The sequence below is a fragment of the Neofelis nebulosa genome, chromosome 4 (genome assembly GCF_028018385.1).
Source record: "Neofelis nebulosa isolate mNeoNeb1 chromosome 4, mNeoNeb1.pri, whole genome shotgun sequence".
Lineage (NCBI taxonomy): Eukaryota > Metazoa > Chordata > Mammalia > Carnivora > Felidae > Neofelis > Neofelis nebulosa.
The window spans coordinates 160,658,929-160,678,440 of NC_080785.1; the positions used below are offsets into that span (position 1 = coordinate 160,658,929).

Sequence of the window (19,512 nt, forward strand, 5' to 3'; positions counted from 1 at the left end):
GTACGTCCAGAGACCCAGGCTCGCCTCCATCCCGCAGACCGCCCCCCTCGTGGCTCCGGGCGCCCAGTGTATTCACCCAGATGGGCGGGGTCCTGGGTACCAGTCAGGGTGTCCTTCTGGGGAACAGAGATGCTGGAGATGTTGCCCTGGAGACAGGATGCTGAGCTAAGCCCTCAGAGCACCCAGGGCAGGGCCAGCGTAAAATGCCTGTGTCCTCCCCGCAGGTTTAACTTCGATGAAGGGACTCCTCCTACCAATTTCGACACTTTTCCAGCAGCAATAATGACAGTGTTTCAGGTATGGTCTTCACCTGGCCCCCGTGGGCGGATACCTCTTAGTGCCAGAGACTAAAGCAACCATTCAGCATAGGAGGGGGGGTTCCTCGAATCGCTCTTTCTCCGCTTTGCCTTGTCCCGCTGTTTTAAAATACAGGTTTTAGAATTATTCAGGTACGGTGAGGCCAGCAGATCTCGTGAGATCGCACCCTCAATCAACAATGGTGGGTAAATGCCATTGGAAAGGCAGTCTGTTGTACTTGGAGATCCCAAGAGAGGAAGTCCACGGCAGGCCACGCAGGGCCACGAGGGGGAGGTCAGGAGGCAGAGAAGGGGGAACATGAGCACAGGCCTTTATTGTGGTTTCTGCAGGAAGGATCCCGCGAGGCAGGGTAAGCAGATTGAGAAGTGGCTAGCTGGAGTGATTTCAGCGGGGCTCTGGGCGTGGGGGCCATCTCGGGTTAGCTGATGAGAAAGATCAGGGGACTGTGGGCCCCGAGTGTAAGAGCCCCATAGAGGAGGTGGTTGGTTTGCATTTGAAAAGTGTAGGGGCGCCTGGGTGGCTCAGTCGGTTGAGCGGCCGACTTCGGCTCAGGTCACGATCTCGCGGTCCGTGGGTTCGAGCCCCGTGTCGGGCTCTGGCCTGACGGCCCAGAGCCTGGAGCCTGCTTCCGATTCTGTGTCTCCCTCTCTCTCTGCCCCTCCCCCGTTCATGCTCTGTCTCTCTCTGTCTCAAAAAATAAATAAACGTTAAAAAAAAAAAAAGAAAAGTGCACACCATGGGCAAGTTGGCCATTATCTCTAGGAATTAGCTGGCCCTGACTCCCTCCAGGGTCAACAAACCCCCCACCCCCGCCAAGTCACAGCATCAGAATACAGAAAATAGGCATGGTTACCACACCCATCCTCCCTGGATTAGGAGATGCCCCTGATCCCACATTCCAAGGCAAAGAGACCCTGGGTGCTCTCCCCAAACCAACTGCTGTATCTGTGTGGGCACATGCCCTGAGGGTGGGGACTGACCTGGCTGGTGGGCACATGCCCTGAGGGTGGGGACTGACCTGGCTGGGACCACCAGAGCCTGGTGGGTTCTGTCTCTTTGTGGGGTGGGGGAGACAGGAAATCTATGGAAAATGTGACTTCACTTTCTCCTTCCCTGGGGAGGTTAGTTTCTAAAAGAGAACCCCTGGACAGGGGGTTAGAAAGGGAAACTAGCCATGAAGATTGTTGATGGTGGGTCTTGAGCACAGGGGTTCTTGTCTAAGGGGGGGGGGGGGTCTGTCCCCCAAGGACACTTGGAAGTTCTAGAAACGTGGTTGGTTGTCACAGCCCTGGGGGAGTTACGCTACAGGCACCTGGTGGGTAGAGGGCAGGACTGCTGCTCGATACCCCACAGTGCCCAGGACGGCCCCTTAACAGAGAATGACCCGGTCCCCAAATGTCAGCAGGCAGGGCCGAGGCTGAGAAACCCACATTAACGGGTTGACATTTTTGGAGTTGATTCACATTTACTTTATCCTTGTGGAAATATTACAGAGGAGGGAAGTTGGATTTTTTTTTTTTTTTTTTTTTTTTTTTTTAGTGAGCGTGTGGGTGACGCACGCCTGTCCCCTCAGTCCATCCCATATGCATCAGGGAGACTGGTGTTTGCCAGCACCTGCCTCCCTGTGCCTGACACATTCTCCCGTCACTGGCACCCGCCCTGCCCCCAGGCACAGCAGGCCAGAAGGACCAGTGAATATGCGGCTTAAGCACCAGAAATTTATTTCTCGTATATCTGGAGGCTGGAAGTCCATGAGCAAGGTGCCTGCGGGGTTGGTTCCTGGTTAGGACTCTCTTCCTGGTTTACAAATGGCCACCTTCCCACTGTGTCCTCACATGGCATGGAGATGGAGAGAGACAGAACAAGTTCTCTGGTGTCTCTTCTTACAAAGGCCCCAGTTCCCATGATGAGAGGCCCATCATCATGACCTCATCTAACCCTGATTACCCCCCATCCCCAAATACTGTCACATGAGGGTTTAGATCTTAAACGTACCGGGGCACCTGGGTGGCTCAGTCGGCTAAGTGTCCGACTTCGGCTGGGGTCCTGATCTCACAGTTGGTGAGTTCGGCTCAGGTCGTGATCTCACGGTCCGTGAGTTCGAGCCCCGCGTCGGGCTCTGTGCTGACAGCTCGGAGCCTGGAGCCCGCTTCGGATTCTGTGTCTCCCTCTCTCTCTGCCCCTCTCCTGCTCACGTTCTGTCTTTCTCTCTCTTTCGCTCTCAAAAACAAACATTAAAAAAATATATGTTTTAGAGCTCCAACCTATGAATTTAGGGGGGCACAGCTCCATCTGTAGTGAATCCCCTGGTCACACGAGGCAGGACAGAGTTACGGAACGAGTTGTGACTCCCCCAGAGGCACCCTTCCCTGGAAGCCAGGCCGAGAGCCCCTCAGGGCAGGGGTGGCCCCTCCCACGCCCCAAGAGCCACCGCAGGCAGGCGCCAGCTCCGCAGCCAAGGCGTCTCCGCGGGGCCCGTGGCTGAGAGGGGTTGGCTGTGTGTTTCTCCGTCCCCTTTCAGATCCTGACGGGCGAAGACTGGAACGAGGTCATGTATGACGGTATCAAGTCTCAGGGGGGCGTGCAGGGCGGCATGGTCTTCTCCATCTACTTCATCGTGCTGACGCTCTTCGGGAACTGTATCCTCCGCGGGGCGGGGCAGGCGGGGGCGGGGCGGGGCAGGCGGGGGCGGGGCAGGCGGAGCAGCCGGGCTGCGAGGGACGGTCCTCGAGGCCCGGGTACCCGGGGTCCGAGTGGTGGTGCTTTCCCTGACTCCAGCGCCTGCAGACACCCTCCTGAACGTGTTCTTAGCCATCGCGGTGGATAATTTGGCCAACGCCCAGGAGCTCACCAAGGTGGAGTTGGTGGGAGAATGCTTCTCCCTCGGGCAAAGTTACCGCCTGCTTGTGGCCGATCAGCACTGTGCTGGGCTTGGGGGTGGAGACAGGGTCCGAGCTTTTGCCCCGGAGGCTCTGTTCCCCGGGAGAAGGAGCCCCCTCCCCCTGAAACAGTCTGTCTCTGATCAAGAGGATTCCACAGCAAAGAAGGTGGGGGGGCGTAAGGCTGCGGGGCTGCCACAGGAAACAGATGGCAGGCTCCACCCGAGGGCCCATTTATAGGGAGCGGGGAGCGTCAAGGGACCTCTCCAAGGAATGGCGCAGCCCCCAGGCCAGCAGGCACTGTCGCCACCCCAGACCTGAAGGGATGGGACAGGTGGGAAAACCCACACAGGGGCCTGAGGCTCACCTCGCGGCCCCATGAGCTTGGGACTGGCCGGACGTCGCCCCCAAGTGACATCAGTAAAGAATTAGATGCTGCCGGTGCCAGGCATCGCTGTTCTCTCCCTTTTGCAGAAGGGGAAACTGAGGCTCAGAAAGGCAAAGTCACTGGCCCCAGATGGTATGATAATAGCAGCTACTATTCACAGTAGCACACTATGCACGTCAGGTACTCGACACAGTTCTTGTTCTACAGTAAGTGCCCAATAAAGGGAGCAAAACTTCGTGTCAGCTGCCTCTTAGAGCAGCCTTGGACTCCCTGGAACTCGGATGCGTCTCAGCTGGGCACAGAGGAGGCAACACTGCTTTCAGGAACACAGCTCACACCCTTGGGAGAGCCCACAAGCAGGGCTGCTGGGAATGGTTGTACAGGTTGCGCACTGCACAAAGGAAGCTGGCACCTTTTCTGCAATTTCAGAGGAGGATGTTGGGAAACAGCCCCATCACATGAAGAGAACATGTGCAGAGTCTTCCTGTGAGCCCAGGAGGGCCAGGCCTGGGGCTTCCCTCCTCTTCATGGTCCCATCTCTAGTGCTTTGAGGTGTTCAGGACACGTTCGTGGAACTGAACCGAACTGAGCGGACGTTGCCAAACCCTCCATCTGCTGGCCCTGGCAGGGGGGAGAGAGAGTTTCCCGGGCCCCGCTCTGACTGGCGGGGTGGGGGGGTGGGGGGGTGGGGGGGAGAAACGGAAGGCTCTGGTACCCCAAGCACACGGCCACGAGCCTGGTCACCATGGAGCTGGCTGGCTCCAGGGGCTAATCCAACCGTATGCTCATCCGAGTTCCAAGAGCCCGTCCTCAGGGGCTGTCACGGGGGAGAGGGTGCACCGGGAGCATGGGAGAAGGGGAGAGAGAAAGGCAAGATCATCTATTTAGTAGGGACATTCTCCTCCAGACCAACTTGTTTCCTTCATTTATCCTGCAGGTATTTCTTGGGCATTTCATGAGGCAGGTACCCTGCTAAGCCCCCGATGTGTTGGTCTTATTGAATCTTCTCAGAAACCCCCGGAATCAAGTTCTCTGAGCCCCCCTTTTACAGATTGTGTCTTTCAAAAAGCATTTCTTGAGCACCTCCCGTGAGCAGAGCCTGGTCTAAGAGCCAAGGATATGGCAGTGAACAAAAAGGCAGAAAGCCCTGCCCTCGCGGGGCTGACATTCGGGAGGGAGAGACAGACACGAAATCAGTGTCTCGGGGTGAGAAGTGCTCAGGTGGGAGAGCCGGGGAGAATGGAAATTTTAGGTGAGGATAGCGAGGCACCCAGAGGCGACGTTAACAGTAAGCGAAGGAGCTGGGATTTGAATCCACGTGGGTCCAGAACTTGTGCTCTGACCCACGTGTACTGTTGCTTAAGCCTGAGCGTGTTTGATACTCGCCCAGGAGCTTGTTGAAAATGCAGATTCCATGGAGCCCAGCCCGGGGTTTTTCGGGGCCGGGGGCGGGGGGTGGGACCTGGGAGCCACTGAGGCAGGTGGTCCAGGGACCCAGCTCTGAGAAACGCTGGGTGAGATGCCAGAAGGAAAGAAGGCCTTCTGAGAACGGGGTGGCTGGTCGGGGCCCACCTCTGCGTGGTCACTGACAGAGCGTCCTGATCTGACCGTTTCCGAGGTGGTTAAGGTTGCTTCTGGCCCCAGAGATCGCAGTGCAGGGGGAGAGGCACCCTGCCACATAGCCCGACACTTCTTACTGGTGGGTTCATCTCTGGCCATTCCTTCCTCGTTGCTTTTCCTTTGCTTTTTCTTTGTGGGCTTTTCTGTTTTACGAACGAGGCCCTGCATGAAGGCTGAAGGAGGCTTTAAAGCCCCAAAACATCTTCTTCTGCGTTTGTAAAACATCTTCCACCCTCCTCCTCTCTGAACCTAACCGGCCGAGAATATAAGCTCCTCTCCCGATTCCCCTTCTGGAAGCTGTTGGCAGTGCACGGAATGGGCCAGGTTTTCTGCATGTGGGGGCTAGTCAGTGTTTTTAAAAAGTCTGGGTTTGGAGAGCTTAACCCAGAAGGTAGAGTGAGAGGGAGGTCTTCGCATTAATTTCCGGCTCGTTGAGATGGGATGCAGAAAAGTCTCCATTGTGGGAAAGCAAGGGAGTCTCTTTCCCCTTTGGTTTTCTCCTGGCTGTGTCCTAAAACAGGATTAAGAACGAGCTGGAGACTGAGCCTGCACCTAGAGGGGATAGCAGTACACTTGACCGACACGGGGCACCTGTTCTGATCTGTGGGCCTTCGCTCGGCTCGGGGCGGGGCGGGGCGGGGCGGGGGGGGGGGGGTCGACGCCCAGGCCACACCTGCTTGTAAATATTTTCCCATGTTGCCCTTTGGTGGCAGTAGGGTCAGCAGTGAGGCCCCAAGACCTGGTTCATGTTTTGTGAACAGGGACCCCGTGTGTCTTTTAGGATGAACAAGAAGAAGAAGAGGCAGCCAACCAGAAGCTGGCCCTGCAGAAAGCCAAGGAGGTGGCAGAAGTGAGTCCCCTGTCAGCCGCCAACATGTCCATAGCTGTGTAAGTGCCCCGAACTCCAGAATGCTGTCCAGGGTCCTCATGTCTACACCCTCCCAGTCAAGAATTTGGGGGCAAGGACCCGTCCCTGACAGGGGTGAGCTTTAGGAAGAGGTGCTTCTGCTCTACCTCCCACTTGTACTCAACAGATAGTGAATAAGCGCCTCTTACGTTCCAAGTATTGTTCTAGCAACTGGGGATATGGTATTAATAGGGGGTTAAGGCGCGTAGGGGGAGCCAGGGGTGGAGAGAGTTGGGACTTTAAATAAAGTTGCCGTGGCAGACCTGGCTGAGAAGGAGATAAGACCAGAAGGAGGTGAGGGAGGAGCCAGGCGGGGGGATCTTAGGGAAGATCATAGCAGGCAGCAGGAACAGTATATACAAAGGTCCTGGGGCAGGAATGTGCCTAGTGTGTTTAGGGAACATGAAGGAGGCCACTGTGACCGAAGTAGAGGGAGGGAGGGAGGAGAGTGGGAGGAAGTGAAGGCAGAGAGGTGATAAGCAGATCATGCAGGGTCACGGGTGGGCTGTGGACTTTTGATCTGAGTCAGATGGGGGCCATGGAGGGCTCTGGAGCACAGGAGGGGCAAGACCTGACTCGGGTGCTCATGGGCCCCCTCTGGCAGCTGTCAAGGGAACAGGTTGTAGGGAACAAGGGTGGGAGTCAGGGGACCAGGTTGGAGACTACATTCATTGGTCCATACAAAAGAGATCGTGGGACTGCAGTAGGGTGGTGGCCGTGGTGATGGATGTAGCTGAGTTCTAGACACATCATGAAAGGTAGAGTGGACAGAGTTCCCTGGCGAATCAGAGGCGGTGAGGTGGTGAGAGTTCAGGTATCTTGATTAAAGGGAGATGCGTTGAGCCAACCCACATTCTGCCTGTGTTGGATGTCCCAGGGACGTTGCACACCGAGGGACAGCACATGATGTGACGGTGGGGAGGGGGCTTTCTTTGCCATAGTGGGTGGCTGTGAAAGGAGAGCCCAGGAAAACACATAATCAGACAAGTGAGTTTAGGTGTGCAGTCTGTGGAAGGTGGTGGTCTGTATAAGACTATCAGTGGGGGCGCCTGGGTGGCTCAGTCGGTTGAGCGTCCGACTTCAGCTCAGGTCACGATCTCACGGTTCTTGAGTTCGAGCCCTGTGTTGGGCTCTTTGCTGACGGCTCAGAGCCTGGAGCCTGCTTCAGATTCTGGGTCTCCCTCTCTCTCTCTGCCCCTCTCCCACTTGTGCTCTGTCTCTCTCGGTCTCTCAAAAATAAATAAATGTAAAAAAAAAAAAAAAAAAAAAAACACACACAAAAAACTATCAATGCCCGCAAAAACCCTAGAGAAGTCTGTATACCCCAGACTGGGCTGCAGGCTGGCCAGCACCGGCCCTGTGGGTAAATAGGCACCGTTGGGTAAATAGGCACTGCCCAAGACTCCCCAGTGCCCACCCTGGCTCCCCCTGGGACCACCCAGACCCTCCACGACCCAGAATTAAAAGATCATGTGGACGATTCCAGAATCTGCTCCAGGCCAACGTCCACTGTGATGGCTTGTCCCGGAGGTTAAGATACTTTGACCATCAAGGCTACATCCCCCAGGGGGTCACGTGCTACAATTTGAGGAAGCGTGGAGAGGACAGCGGGCACACCCACCTGGGCTGAGACCCCCCCCCCCCCCCCATCAGTCACACCCAGAGACACCTTGCTGGATGGAGATGCCCACCTGGGCCAAGGCCCTGGCTAGGCCAGGATGCCCAGCCAGCTTGAGTTTTCGGCACAGGCCGAGCCACCTGGTTGGGCTGAAATACCCTCCCTGGTGGAGAGGCCCCCCAGGCCGAGACATTCGCTGGAGGGGCCTGAGCAGGCCACGTGGCCCAGTGCTCTAACCCCCACCCCCCACCCTTCCCTTGCAGGAAGGAGCAGCAGAAGAACCAGAAGCCCACCAAGTCGGTGTGGGAGCAGCGGACCAGCGAGATGCGGAAGCAGAACCTGCTGGCCAGCCGGGAGGCCCTGTACAACGAGATGGACCCAGACGAGCGCTGGAAGGCCTCATACGCCCGGCATCTGCGGCCGGACATGAAGACCCACCTGGACCGGCCGCTGGTGGTCGACCCCCAGGAGAACCGCAACAACAACACCAACAAGAGCCGGGCGGCCGAGCCCACCGTGGACCAGCGCCTCGGCCAGCAGCGAGCCGAGGACTTCCTCAGGAAACAGGCCCGCTACCACGACCGGGCCCGGGACCCCAGCGGCTCGATGGGCCTGGACCCCCGCAGGCCCTGGGCCGGCAGCCAGGAGGCCGAGCTGAGCCGGGAGGGGCCTTACGGCCGCGAGTCGGACCACCACGCGCGGGAGGGCGGCCTGGAGCAGCCGGGCTTCTGGGAGGGCGAGGCCGAGCGGGTCAAGGCCGGGGACCCCCACCGGAGGCACGCCCACCGGCAGGGGGGCAGCAGGGAGAGCCGCAGCGGCTCGCCCCGCACGGGGGCCGACGGCGAGCCGCGCCGGCACCGGGCCCACCGCCGGCCGGGCGAGGAGGGCGCGGAGGACAAGGCGGAGCGGAGGTCCCGGCACCGCGAGGGCAGCCGGCCGGCCCGGGGCGGCGAGGGCGGCGAGGGCGACGGGCCCGAGGGCGGCGAGCGGAGGCGGCGGCACCGGCACGGCCCCCCGGCCTCCTACGAGGCGGACGCAGCGCGCAGGGAGGACCGAGAGCGCCGCCACCGGAGGAGGAAGTAAGTGGGTGTGACCCCTGATCTGGGTTGGTGGCAGCGGTAGTAACGACGCCGGCCGTGTGGCCCGTTCCTCTGGTGGAGCGTCTCCGTCCTCTCCACCTCTCCCCCCACCGTCCGCCCCGCCCCCCAGCCCTGCGCCCCGCCCCCTGCCCAGGGCCCCGCCTCCCTGCCTGCACCCCGCCCGCCAGCCCTGCGCCCCGCCCCCTGCCCGCCGCCCTGCGCCCCGTCCCCCAGCCCTCCGCCCCTTCCCCAGCCCTGCGCCCCGCCCCCAGCCCTGCACCCCGCCCCTAAGCCCGCCGCCCCGCCCCCCAGCCCTGTGCCCTGTCCCCTGCCCAGCGCCCCGCCTCCCAGCCCTGCGCCCCGCCCCCAGCCCTCCGCCCTGCCCTGTGCCCCGCCCCCAAGCCCTCCGCCCCTTCCCCAGCCCTGCGCCCCGCCCCCCTGCCCTGCGCCCCTTCCCCCAGCCCGCCGCCCCACCCCCGCCCCCCTGGGCAGATGGATCCCAGTGTCACAGATTGGAAACCCAGGGGTGGAGCGCCTTGCCCAAGGTCACACGTGCAGTAGGTGGCGCGGCCAGAGGCTGCAGACCCACCATTTCGCCCTGGTGCCATGTCTCTGGGAACATCTATGAGAAATTCCCCGCGCCCCCCCCCCGAATTCTTGGCGCTGTTCCGTGTAGTTGCTGTGTGACCTGGCGCCGGTGACTTCACGTCTCTGGGCCTCCGTTTCCTCCATCTGTAAAATGAAGATGGGGGTCCACTTGGGTCGTTGCTGGAATGAAGAGATAACTCGTGCAAAAAACCCGGAAGAGCAGCCGACACCTTAAGTACTCGGTACATGCAGACCGTTTTTAGCTGTTAATGAGGCAGCCATCTTTTTTACCTGGTGCTGTGCCCGAAGGATCTGAAAAGCCACACTGGGCCCTCGGAATTGAAAGGAGAGCGGGGTTCAGGCTTCTGGAGGCCTGTTCCAGGCCAGAGCCCTGCCCAGTGGGAAACAGCATCCTCGTGTTCTTGGTATTTTGGAACACTCCTTCGGTCCTGTGGTGATTCTATATATAGGAGCCCAACGATGTTGAAACAGACATCGTTCTTATATTCATTGATGTCCCGTTAGTTTTCTTTTATATCACCACGAGGGCATCGTATTGATTTTTTAATGATGTGTTTAAGTGGCTCTGTTATATGACATAGGCACTAGGCCAGCACTTAACCAAAATTGAATGTGTGCGCGAATCCCCAGGGATCTTCTGAAGCTACAGATTCTAATTCCTTGGGTCTCAGGTGCAGCCTGAGATTCTGCCTTTCTAAGGAGCTCCCAGGGGACACTGATGCTGGTACAAGGACCACACTTTGAGTCGAGAAGAGTCCAGAGGGCAAAGTTAAGTGATGCAAGGCCCTGCGTGCAGAGTCCCCAGGAATGCGACAGCTGGAAATGCTGGCTCGCTCCGGGTGCTGTGGGCCGTTCAGGTGACACGAGGGAGTGGCCACCAGTGTTGAGGTTTTCCAAAGTGGAGAACGCCCCTTGGTGAAGTTCCATATGCGATCGGGTCTGGTGTTCCTTCAGTGCGTCCAGTAGCCGCATTCTGGGGAGATGGGGTGTGTATTTCACGCATACGAGATACGCCGATACGTAGAACGGAGTCACGATGACGCAGGTCATCACGAGCAGATTTTTCGGCCGTGTCAGGGACGTTAAAAAGTCGTGAAGCGGGGCGGAGGGGGCACGCCTGGATGGCTCAGTCGGTCGGGGGTCCAGTTCCTGATCTCAGCTCAGGTCGTGAGCTCAGGGTCGTGAGCTAGGCCTGGAACCTGCTTTAAAAAAAAAAAAAAAAAAAAAGAAAGTCATGAAGGAAAGGCTAATGTAGGTAGAATACAGCATTCAGAACCTAACTCCATCATCAAGGACTAGTGATTCACTGTTGCTGTTAATACTGCCACTGCTAATATTTACTATTATTGTCATTCTTGTTTTTATTTTTTTGTTTTATTTTTTTTTAATTTTTTTTTAAACGTTTATTTATTTTTGAGGCAGAGAGAGACAGAGCATGAACGGGGGAGGGTTAGAGAGAGGGAGACACAGGATCTGAAACAGGCTCCAGGCTGTGAGCTGTCAGCACAGAGCCCGATGCGGGGTTCGAACTCACGGACCGCGAGATCATGACCTGAGCCGAAGTCAGCCGCTCAACCGACTGAGCCACCCAGGCACCCCTCATTCTTGTTTTTATATTACTCCTGTGATCAGAGGAGGCAGAGTGACAGGGACAGAGCACGAGCAGGGGAGGGGCAGAGAGAGAGGGAGACACAGAATCGGAAGCAGGCTCCAGGCTCCGAGCCGTCAGCACAGAGCCCGACGCGGGGCTCGAACTCACGGACCGCAAGATCATGACCTGGGCCACCAGGCACCTGGGGTTTTTTTTGTTTTTTTGTTTTTTAATGTTGACTTATTTTTGAGGGGCAGAGACTGAGCAGGGGCGGTGCAGAGAGAGAGGGAGACAGAGAATCCCGAGCAGGATGTGGGGCTTGATCCCATGAACCGTGAGATCACGACCTGAGCCGAAACCAAGAGTAGGTCGCTCAACTGACTGAGCCGTCCAGTCAGCTGGATGGCTATTGCTGTTAATCAGTATTACTTACACCATTAGGATTTTCTCATCAGTAGATATAAAAAACATCTTTGCATCCATAGCCTTTAGAGTGACCACCCCAGCTCCTTCCTTTCACAGATGGGGAAACTGAGGCCCAGAGAGGGGAAGGGATTTTCCCCGGGCACCGCAAACCGATAGCAGCAGTGGGATAAGAACCCAGCCTAAGGGGTCTGCCACCTGCATTTTTCCTTTTTGTCATTTCTTAGACCTTTTCCCAGACACACTCTGTGTTTTTCCTTCTCCAAAACATTGATAATATACATAGGATTGTTTCCTTTCTGTTTCTTTCTGTCTCTCCCCCAATTACACCTCCTGTCTTCTTCGTCGGCGTCCCCAGCTTTAAATGCCCCCCGCCCAGCTCATCCCGGTGAAAAGTGGACGGAAGCACATTGTCTTTCATTCATTCTACATCGTTCAGTAGCCTCTGCGCCCAGATCCCCCACGCCGGGCGGCCGAGCCCGGTGGCACCCCGGGGTGACCAAAGGGAAGGTAGCACTTTCCCGGTAAAACGCTGTGGGTCCCAGACCTGGGCAGTTCTTCCTGCTGGACGCGGCTGAGCAGGGACATCTTTTGCCCAGATCTGTGTCACCCCAGAATTGACATCTCGGTGCCGTAATTCCACCAGCTCCCTCCCATCACCATGAAACCCAGACCCCAGGAAGAGCAAGGAGACATCCGGGACCGCTGAGCCCCACAATCTGTCCTGCGTGGGGGGAAGAGGGGTGCACCATCCATTAAGGCCCTGATGTTACAGCACCCCCAGTGAGCCTTAGCCAGTGGCTCCAGCACCCCCATTCCATGCCCCCAGGCTGTCCACTGCAACATTTTCTTCACCAAGTGGTGCCGTAGCTTAAAATCTGTGGGACCAGAGGTGCCTGGGTGTCTTGATTTTGGCTTAGGTCATGATCCCAGGGTCGTGGGGTCGAGCCCCGAGTCAGGCTCTGCGCTGAATGTGGAGTTTTGGGGATTCTCTCTCCTCTCTCTCTCTCTCTCTCTCTCTCTCTCTCTCTCTGCCCCTCCCCCCTCTCAAAATAAATAAATAAACTTTTTTTTTTTTTTTTTTTTTAATCTGTAGAACCAGAGTCCAGCCCAGCCCTTTCCCAGCTGGGGGACACCTGCCAAATGCCTTTGCCTCTCCGGGCCTCAGTTTCCTCACCTGTAACGTGGGCCTGATGCTAGTCCCACCTCCAGCAGAGGTGGCTGTGGGGATTAGAACCTGGTGACCCAGGGAAGCAGGACCGTCCTCTGCTCCTGGGGGCCTGAGCACGCCCCGGGCAAGGTGGCCATCGCCCCTGGCGGAAGGATGCTGAAGTGATTAGCTGTCAGAGGCACGCGGTGCAGACGGGGTTATGCAACCGGCTGCCTATTCCGGGCAGATGATGCACGTCCCCAGGAGGGAAGGGGGAAGGGGCCTGACTTCAAAGTTTTCTGCCCCTTTTGAGTTCTCCTTGGAGATCGATGTGCGGTGGCCTTGCAGGCTGAGCTCGGAAGGAAGGCTCCACAGCAGACAGGGTCGACAGAGGGAGCCAAACAGGACAGAACGCCTGCAGCCCCTCCATCCAGACAAGGGGCTCCTGGCCCCGGGCGGGAGGCTGACGTCCCCACGAGGTTCACCATGGTCTCAGCCGCTGTGTTCTTTAGTGTGACCTCTTCACACGGTGGCCGAGGGATCTAGGTTCTCTTTGAAAGAGAAATTCACCCGAGCCTGCTTTGTGCTAGGGATAGCTCTCTCTTGTTAGGAAAATCTGGACATATTTTTGGAGGGGCCACCGTTCGACCCACTGCCCTCTGACGCCGTCTGCCCTCTGACGCCCCCCGCCCAAACGCGTGTCCATTTCACGGGCGGCGTATACTCACCTCCCCACCCCAGCATCCCCAGAAGTCTAAACCTGTCCGTCACAGCACCAGCTGGGAGATCCTAAGTCTCATCCTCTAAGTCGGGTGTGGGTGAGACTCTGGGTAAGATCCATTTGGGGGCCAAATCCCTGTCCCTCTGTGGACGGGAAACTGGAAGGACAGATTCCCTGCCTCCAGAATACAGTCGGGGGACAGACGTGGGGTAGACTTTCCTATTCCAAAAGAGGGGTGTTGGGAAGGATGAAGGGTCACTGGTCCCAAGCACGTTCTAAACCCAGCGGGTTTAAAACCCGGCCCTCGGCCCGGTAACGCGTGTGTTCCTCATAGCGACTCGGGGAAGTTACCACGCCCACCCGGTGACCGTTTAGAAACAAGCTGAGTGTTTCTCACCAATGGTTACGTAGCACATCGGCTCCAGGATCTCCACCGTAGTCCCCAAGTTACAGGCAAGGTTCCGCTGCTATATTCCTAATTTTAAAACAAGGGACCCGGGGCTCAGAGAGGTTAATCAAACCCCAGAAGGTCACACAGCTAGCGAGTGGCTTTGCTGAGACTCAAGCCCAGCTCACTCTGGCCCACTCCCGTGACTGAGACGGGAGAAACCCGGCTGGGCCTGCCCTTCCGCCTCCTAAAAACGCCGGACTTTAGCAAGGTAAAATGCAGAACTAAAACGAAGAAGGGTTAGGTGGATGGACGTTTCCAGATCGGGCCTGGGCTGTGGTGCCTGCGATGGCTCCTGATCTCCCAGCTGGTCAACGAACGGTGTGATGATCTAAGTGCTGTCTCTTGCTCACTTCCGGTGTCCTGAGCAAGCGTGTGGTGGGGACAGCCTGAGAAAACAGTTTTCTATTACGACTCGGCTTCTCCAGGACTCAGTTTCCGCGTCTGTATAATGGGAGGCATCGTGACCCCAGCCTCCTAAGATTGTTTGAGAAGGGCGAGTGCCAAGGATGCCCCCGCATCCATCAGCGCTGGGCTAAGCCTTCGGGGAGATCTCAGGCTGCTTAGAGAAGCGGAGTGTCGGGTAGGGGTTTAGCAGTATGGGCACCAGAGCCCTGTCGTCTGGGCTCCAAGCTGCCTCTGCCACCAACTGGCTGTGGCTGTGTGGCCTCGGGCCAAGGCCCTTCCTGTTTCCAAGCCTCGGTTTCCTCATCTGTAAAATGGGACTAACAATACTACCCACTTCCCACAGCGATTCTGAGAATCACAGGAGTTGCTTTGTGGAGTCTGGTACACGGTGAGCTATTATGAGGAGCAGTGGAGGATACAGTAAGCAGAACTGGGGCAGCCTTTCAGGAGCCCCAGAGAGAGAAGTTCTGGATCGTAGAACCCTCTGGAGGGAGAAGTCATTGAGATTATAGACGACAGATGTCCTGGGGTTTCCAGGAAACGGACTCCACCGGGGCCGGCACACAGGGACTGGGGAAGGATGAGGCCCCTCGTCCGAAGACCGAGGGTCCAGAGGGGCGTGTGAGAGTGAGCAGAGCAGACTGGGGGGCCGGGTTCACTTGGCTCAGGCGGGCGGAGCTGGGGCCAGCCGAGGGGGCACCAGACAGGCCCTAGACCCCAGCCGCCCTCCCTGGGGCCACGGCTCCTGGGGGGGGGTGTCTGGCAAGCTAGGGGTGAGTGTGCAGATGGGGGGGAGGCAGGGGTCGATGAGCGGTCTGGGCCTGTGGGATTTCTGGGCCGCAGTGTCCTCATCTGAGAAATGGGGGCATTGGTTGACCATTCGACGAGAAGCGGCCAAGCGTGTGCCGGGTGCCAGGCCCTGTTCTGACGCTGGATGCACAGCTGTGAACAAGAGAGACAAAAATAAACCACTTGCCTCGCAGAGCTGATGTCCCGGAGGGCACCGAGGTGGAAAATCAGCCGGGACCCTTCACATTTCTGTCTCCTCCCCCCCGTGCCCCCGAACGCTCAGGCTCTTTTCTTCTCGTGTCCATCTGTGTAGTGTTAATTATTCGAGTAACTGAGGCACCAGACTCCTACCCACCGCGTCTCCCTCCCTCTCCACCTCCAGCCACACCAGCCTCCTGAAGCTCAACAAGCCTGTCCCCACTTCAGGACCCTTGCACCGGCTGGGTTCCCTCTGCCTGGGATGCCCTGTGCCCGTCACACCTGTATCCCCGTGAAAAATTACCCAGTTCACTTACCAGCTGTGTGGCCTTGGGCAACAGACTTAACCTCTCTGGGCTACAATGGTCTCATCTGTAAAACAGGTGCCAGTCATTACGCCTCGCGGGGCTGAGGACACAGGGGAGGTTACAAGTCAAGTGCTTAGAACGGCACCTGCGAGCTTGTGTTACTGAGGCGTTTGCTGTTATGACTTTTGTTATTTTTTACGTTGTTTACTTGCCTGTGTTGTTGTGTGCTCCCCCAAACTGGAATTTTGGGAGGGGACGTAAATACTGCAGGCATGTAAAGCCACGAGGCAACTGTACCCCTAGAGGGATGGTGTCCCCGTGTCTGCGTTAGCCACTCCAGAAAACACCGTGCACCTCAGTCCTGCCCAGGAGCTCATGGGGGGCCTGTAGGCTGAATGCAGGCTCTGGCAGAAAGTTGGGGCGGGGTCCAGAACATGCGTTCTATGCCTCTAACTCCTTTACGGGTCCTTTCTCGTTGGCCTGCCTTCTACAGAGAGAACCAGGGCTCCGGGGTCCCCGTGTCGGGCCCCAACCTGTCAACCACCCGGCCAATCCAGCAGGACTTGGGCCGCCAGGACCCGCCGCTGGCCGAGGACATTGACAACATGAGGAACAACAAGCTGGCCACCGCGGGGTCGGCCGGCGCCCACGACAGCCTCGGCCGCCCCGGCCTGCCCCAGAGCCCCTCCAGGACCGGAAACAGCACCGACCCCGGCCCCGTGCCAGCACCGCCCGCCGTGGCCTCGAACCCCCAGAACGCCGCCGGGCGCCGGGCGCCCAACAACCCGGGGGACCCGTCCGACCCCGGCCCCCCCAAGACCCCCGAGAACAGCCTTATCGTCACCAACCCCAGCAGCACACAGACCAACTCAGCAAAGACTGCCAGGAAACCCGATCACACCACGGTGGACATCCCCCCGGCCTGCCCGCCCCCTCTCAACCACACCGTCGTCCAAGGTGAGACCCCCGCTCCCCCTCGCCTGAACACATCACCGGGCGGGGCACCCGGGGTCCCCGGAGCGGCCGCCTCGGGCCCAGTCCCCGGAGGCTTGGCTGGGGGACCCTGGACATTTGAGCCTACCTCTCTGCCCTCGGTTTCTTCCTCTCAAAATGGGCACCCTCTCAAAATGTGGGTCCCGCCCCCACGGGACTGCCGGGAGGGTTAATATGTGTGCAACTCCTGACACTGTCCCCTCTCGGTAGGGTTTAGCGATATTGCCCGCATCCCAAATTCCCAGAGGGGAGCCGGGAAGCCACCATGGATCCTTCTGATGGAAATTGAGGGGGCCTCACATGATTCCCTAGAGCAGCGCTGCCCAAAAGAAATGCGACACAGGCCACGTGTGCAGTTTGAAGCATTCTAGGAGCCATATGGAAAGAAAGAAGGGAGAGAAGGAGGGAGGAGGGAGTGATTGAAAAAAGAAAAAAGAAAAAGGTGCAATGAACTCTAATAATAAGTTGCGTCTAACCCAAAGTGTTATTTATTGGTCCAAAATGCCACCATTTCAACATATGATCAGTATTTTTCACGTGATTAATCGTCTATTTTACGTTCTTATTCTTGTACTCTGTCTTAGAAATTCAGTGTGTTTTACACTTACAGCCTTTCGTGGTTTGGACTAGCCACTGTTGCACGGCTCAGGCCTAGACCCTTGAGAGACTGGCAGTTTTTGACCCCCAGACCCCCCACCACGTAAGATTGGGGTCAGAGGAGCACTAAGAACTTAGAAACGACCCACCGAGCTTATTATTTCTGAACTAGATGTAACTAGATGGTTCCTCTTACTTGTCAGTTCTGTGTAGGAGATTTCCGTGAGTCTGCTTAATAAACGCCCACCGCAGTCCCACAGGGTGACTCTGGTCACTATGCCCATTTTTCAGATGGAAATACTGAGGCTCAGGGACACTCCGCCTGCCCACAGACTCCTAGCAAGGTTAGGCTGCAGAATCAACGCTCAGGAGGGTAGTGACGCTTCCCATCAAGAGAGGGGTGTTAATGGGGGCAAACCCTGCAGTTTGACGAAGAGAGAGCTCAGTGTTACCATCTGTAAAGTGGGGCTATTGGGGCTCATGTCACCTGCCTCCAAATGAAGTCCAGTGGGATGGGGGCAGGTTTGTGTTAATATCCTGTGAGGGTCCCACCAGACTCAAGGTTGTCTACCGAGTGGTCGAGTGCAGGGACGACTCTGGGACCAGGTTCAAATCCGTGTGACCTTAGGCAAGTCACTTCACCTCTCTGTGCCACAGCTGCATCGTCTGTAAAACGGAGCTTTTCAAGTACAAACCTCGCGGGGTCGCGTGAGGATTCACCGACATACCGTGGTGCCTGGCACATAGTAGGCACGTTGTAAATGTCAGCCGCTTATTGTCTGCCCTGGGGAGCGGCCCGGAGCCCAGAGGCTTGTGGGAAATCACGGAGGAAGCCCTGTGTTGGTTCTTGTCCCCACAGTGAACAAAAACGCCAACCCAGACCCACTGCCAAAAAAGGAGGAAGAGAAGAAGGAGGAGGAGGAAGACGACCCTGGGGAAGACGGCCCCAAGCCCATGCCCCCGTACAGCTCGATGTTTATCCTGTCCACAACCAACCCGTGAGTACGGCCTGTGGCCAGGGCAGGGGGCCCGAAGTCAAGCCAGAGGGCAGGCGCAGACGGAGGGTAACGGGGAGAGTTGCTGCCCAGATCACGGTTAGTCCCATAGGGGGTGTTTGAGCAGATGAGAAACTGATGCTCTTAAGTCCTGTAAGAGAGAAATTTCTCATAAAGTACTGATTTGGGGGAGCGGGGAGACCCCTTCCTGCCATCAGCTAGAAATCCTTGTCATAAATATTCAACTCTACACGGTCTGTAATGTGAGAGGCACCCCCTAAGACATGGCTGCCTTGTGCAGTGCGCAACCTGTTACCGTCATACCTGGCGGCCCTGGTCCCTGAGCTCTGGCTCCTCACCTCTGCCCCACAAGGATTTGGATTCTAGGCAGATGGTCTCTGAGTTCCATAGCCCTTTGTCTTGGGCATCCTTGAGGAGGAAAGATTATTCAGGGGAGAGACTTATCACATGCGTGTCACGGTGGTTGATGGAGGGTTGCGTCTTTCCGAAGTCTATTTCTCGAAACCCTGGTCCCTCAAAATGCTTCCTGACCAAGAAAACTCACGTCACATAAATTGGGCGGTAACTGCTTTCTGTAACCTGCCTCTTGAGACTCTTGAGTCTCACTCTGCGTGCTTCCTTTTTTATTTGGTTGAAACTATCTATTTTGTTAGGGAAACACTTACGGGGCACTTAGTGCCAGGCACGGTTGTGAGTGCTTTACAAACTGGGAACAGAAAAAAAAAATTCTCATAATAACCCTATGGGATTGGTACTATGTGTATGCCCATTTAACAGATGAAGAAACTGAGGCCCAGAGAGGTGAAGTCACCTGTCCGAGTTCATACAGCAAGCAAGTGGGAGAGCCCAAACAGACTGACGCCAGCATCCCTGCTCTTAGCCACTCAGCCCTGCTGCCCTTCACACAACTTTGTGACATATTTATTAATATTATTAGCCCCACTTAAGAGGTTAAGTACTTAAGTGTTATCCTAGTACCCCATCAAAGGCTCTGATAAGGCCCGCGATTAATCATTTCAGTAACTGATTTTCTGGAGCCCTTACGATGTGCCAGGCATATATTAACTCTTTGGAGCCTCACATTCTTGTAAGGTAGGCACCATTATTACGGCCATTTCACAGGTAGAGCACCGAGGCACATGGGATAAGTAACTTGCCTAAGGTCCCTCCATTCATTAAAAAAAAAAAAAAAAAAAAGAAAGAAAGAAAGAAAGAAAGAAAGAAAGAAAGAAAGAAAGAAAGAAAGAAAGAAAGAAAGAAATCTGTTTAACCCAGAATTTCCCAATTTTGTTTGACCATAGGGTATTTTATGCATAAAGAACCCTTTCGTCTCTTGCAGAATCAAGGACAGTATTTCTTCCAACTCGTCCCGGGAATCAAGGTTTTCCCAGAGGGTTGTTTGGAAGTGAAAGGAACCTCTCCATAGGGCCCGTGCCCTCCCCTCCCCCCCGC

At 56.7% G+C, this 19,512-nt stretch overlaps 1 protein-coding gene across 7 annotated transcripts in view; it reads left to right on the forward strand.

Annotated features, from left to right (window-relative positions):
- Positions 1–19,512, forward strand: part of CACNA1A (calcium voltage-gated channel subunit alpha1 A) — a 284,147-nt gene that overhangs the window by 203,432 nt on the left and 61,203 nt on the right. For all 7 annotated transcript variants that reach the window (XM_058727813.1, XM_058727814.1, XM_058727811.1 and 4 more), the window contains 7 exons: positions 225–297; positions 2,840–2,957; positions 3,106–3,173; positions 5,987–6,093; positions 7,994–8,809; positions 15,948–16,411; positions 17,904–18,042. In XM_058727813.1, the coding sequence (XP_058583796.1) occupies positions 225–297; positions 2,840–2,957; positions 3,106–3,173; positions 5,987–6,093; positions 7,994–8,809; positions 15,948–16,411; positions 17,904–18,042 (1,785 nt within the window). The remainder of the gene's footprint in view (positions 1–224; positions 298–2,839; positions 2,958–3,105; positions 3,174–5,986; positions 6,094–7,993; positions 8,810–15,947; positions 16,412–17,903; positions 18,043–19,512) is intronic.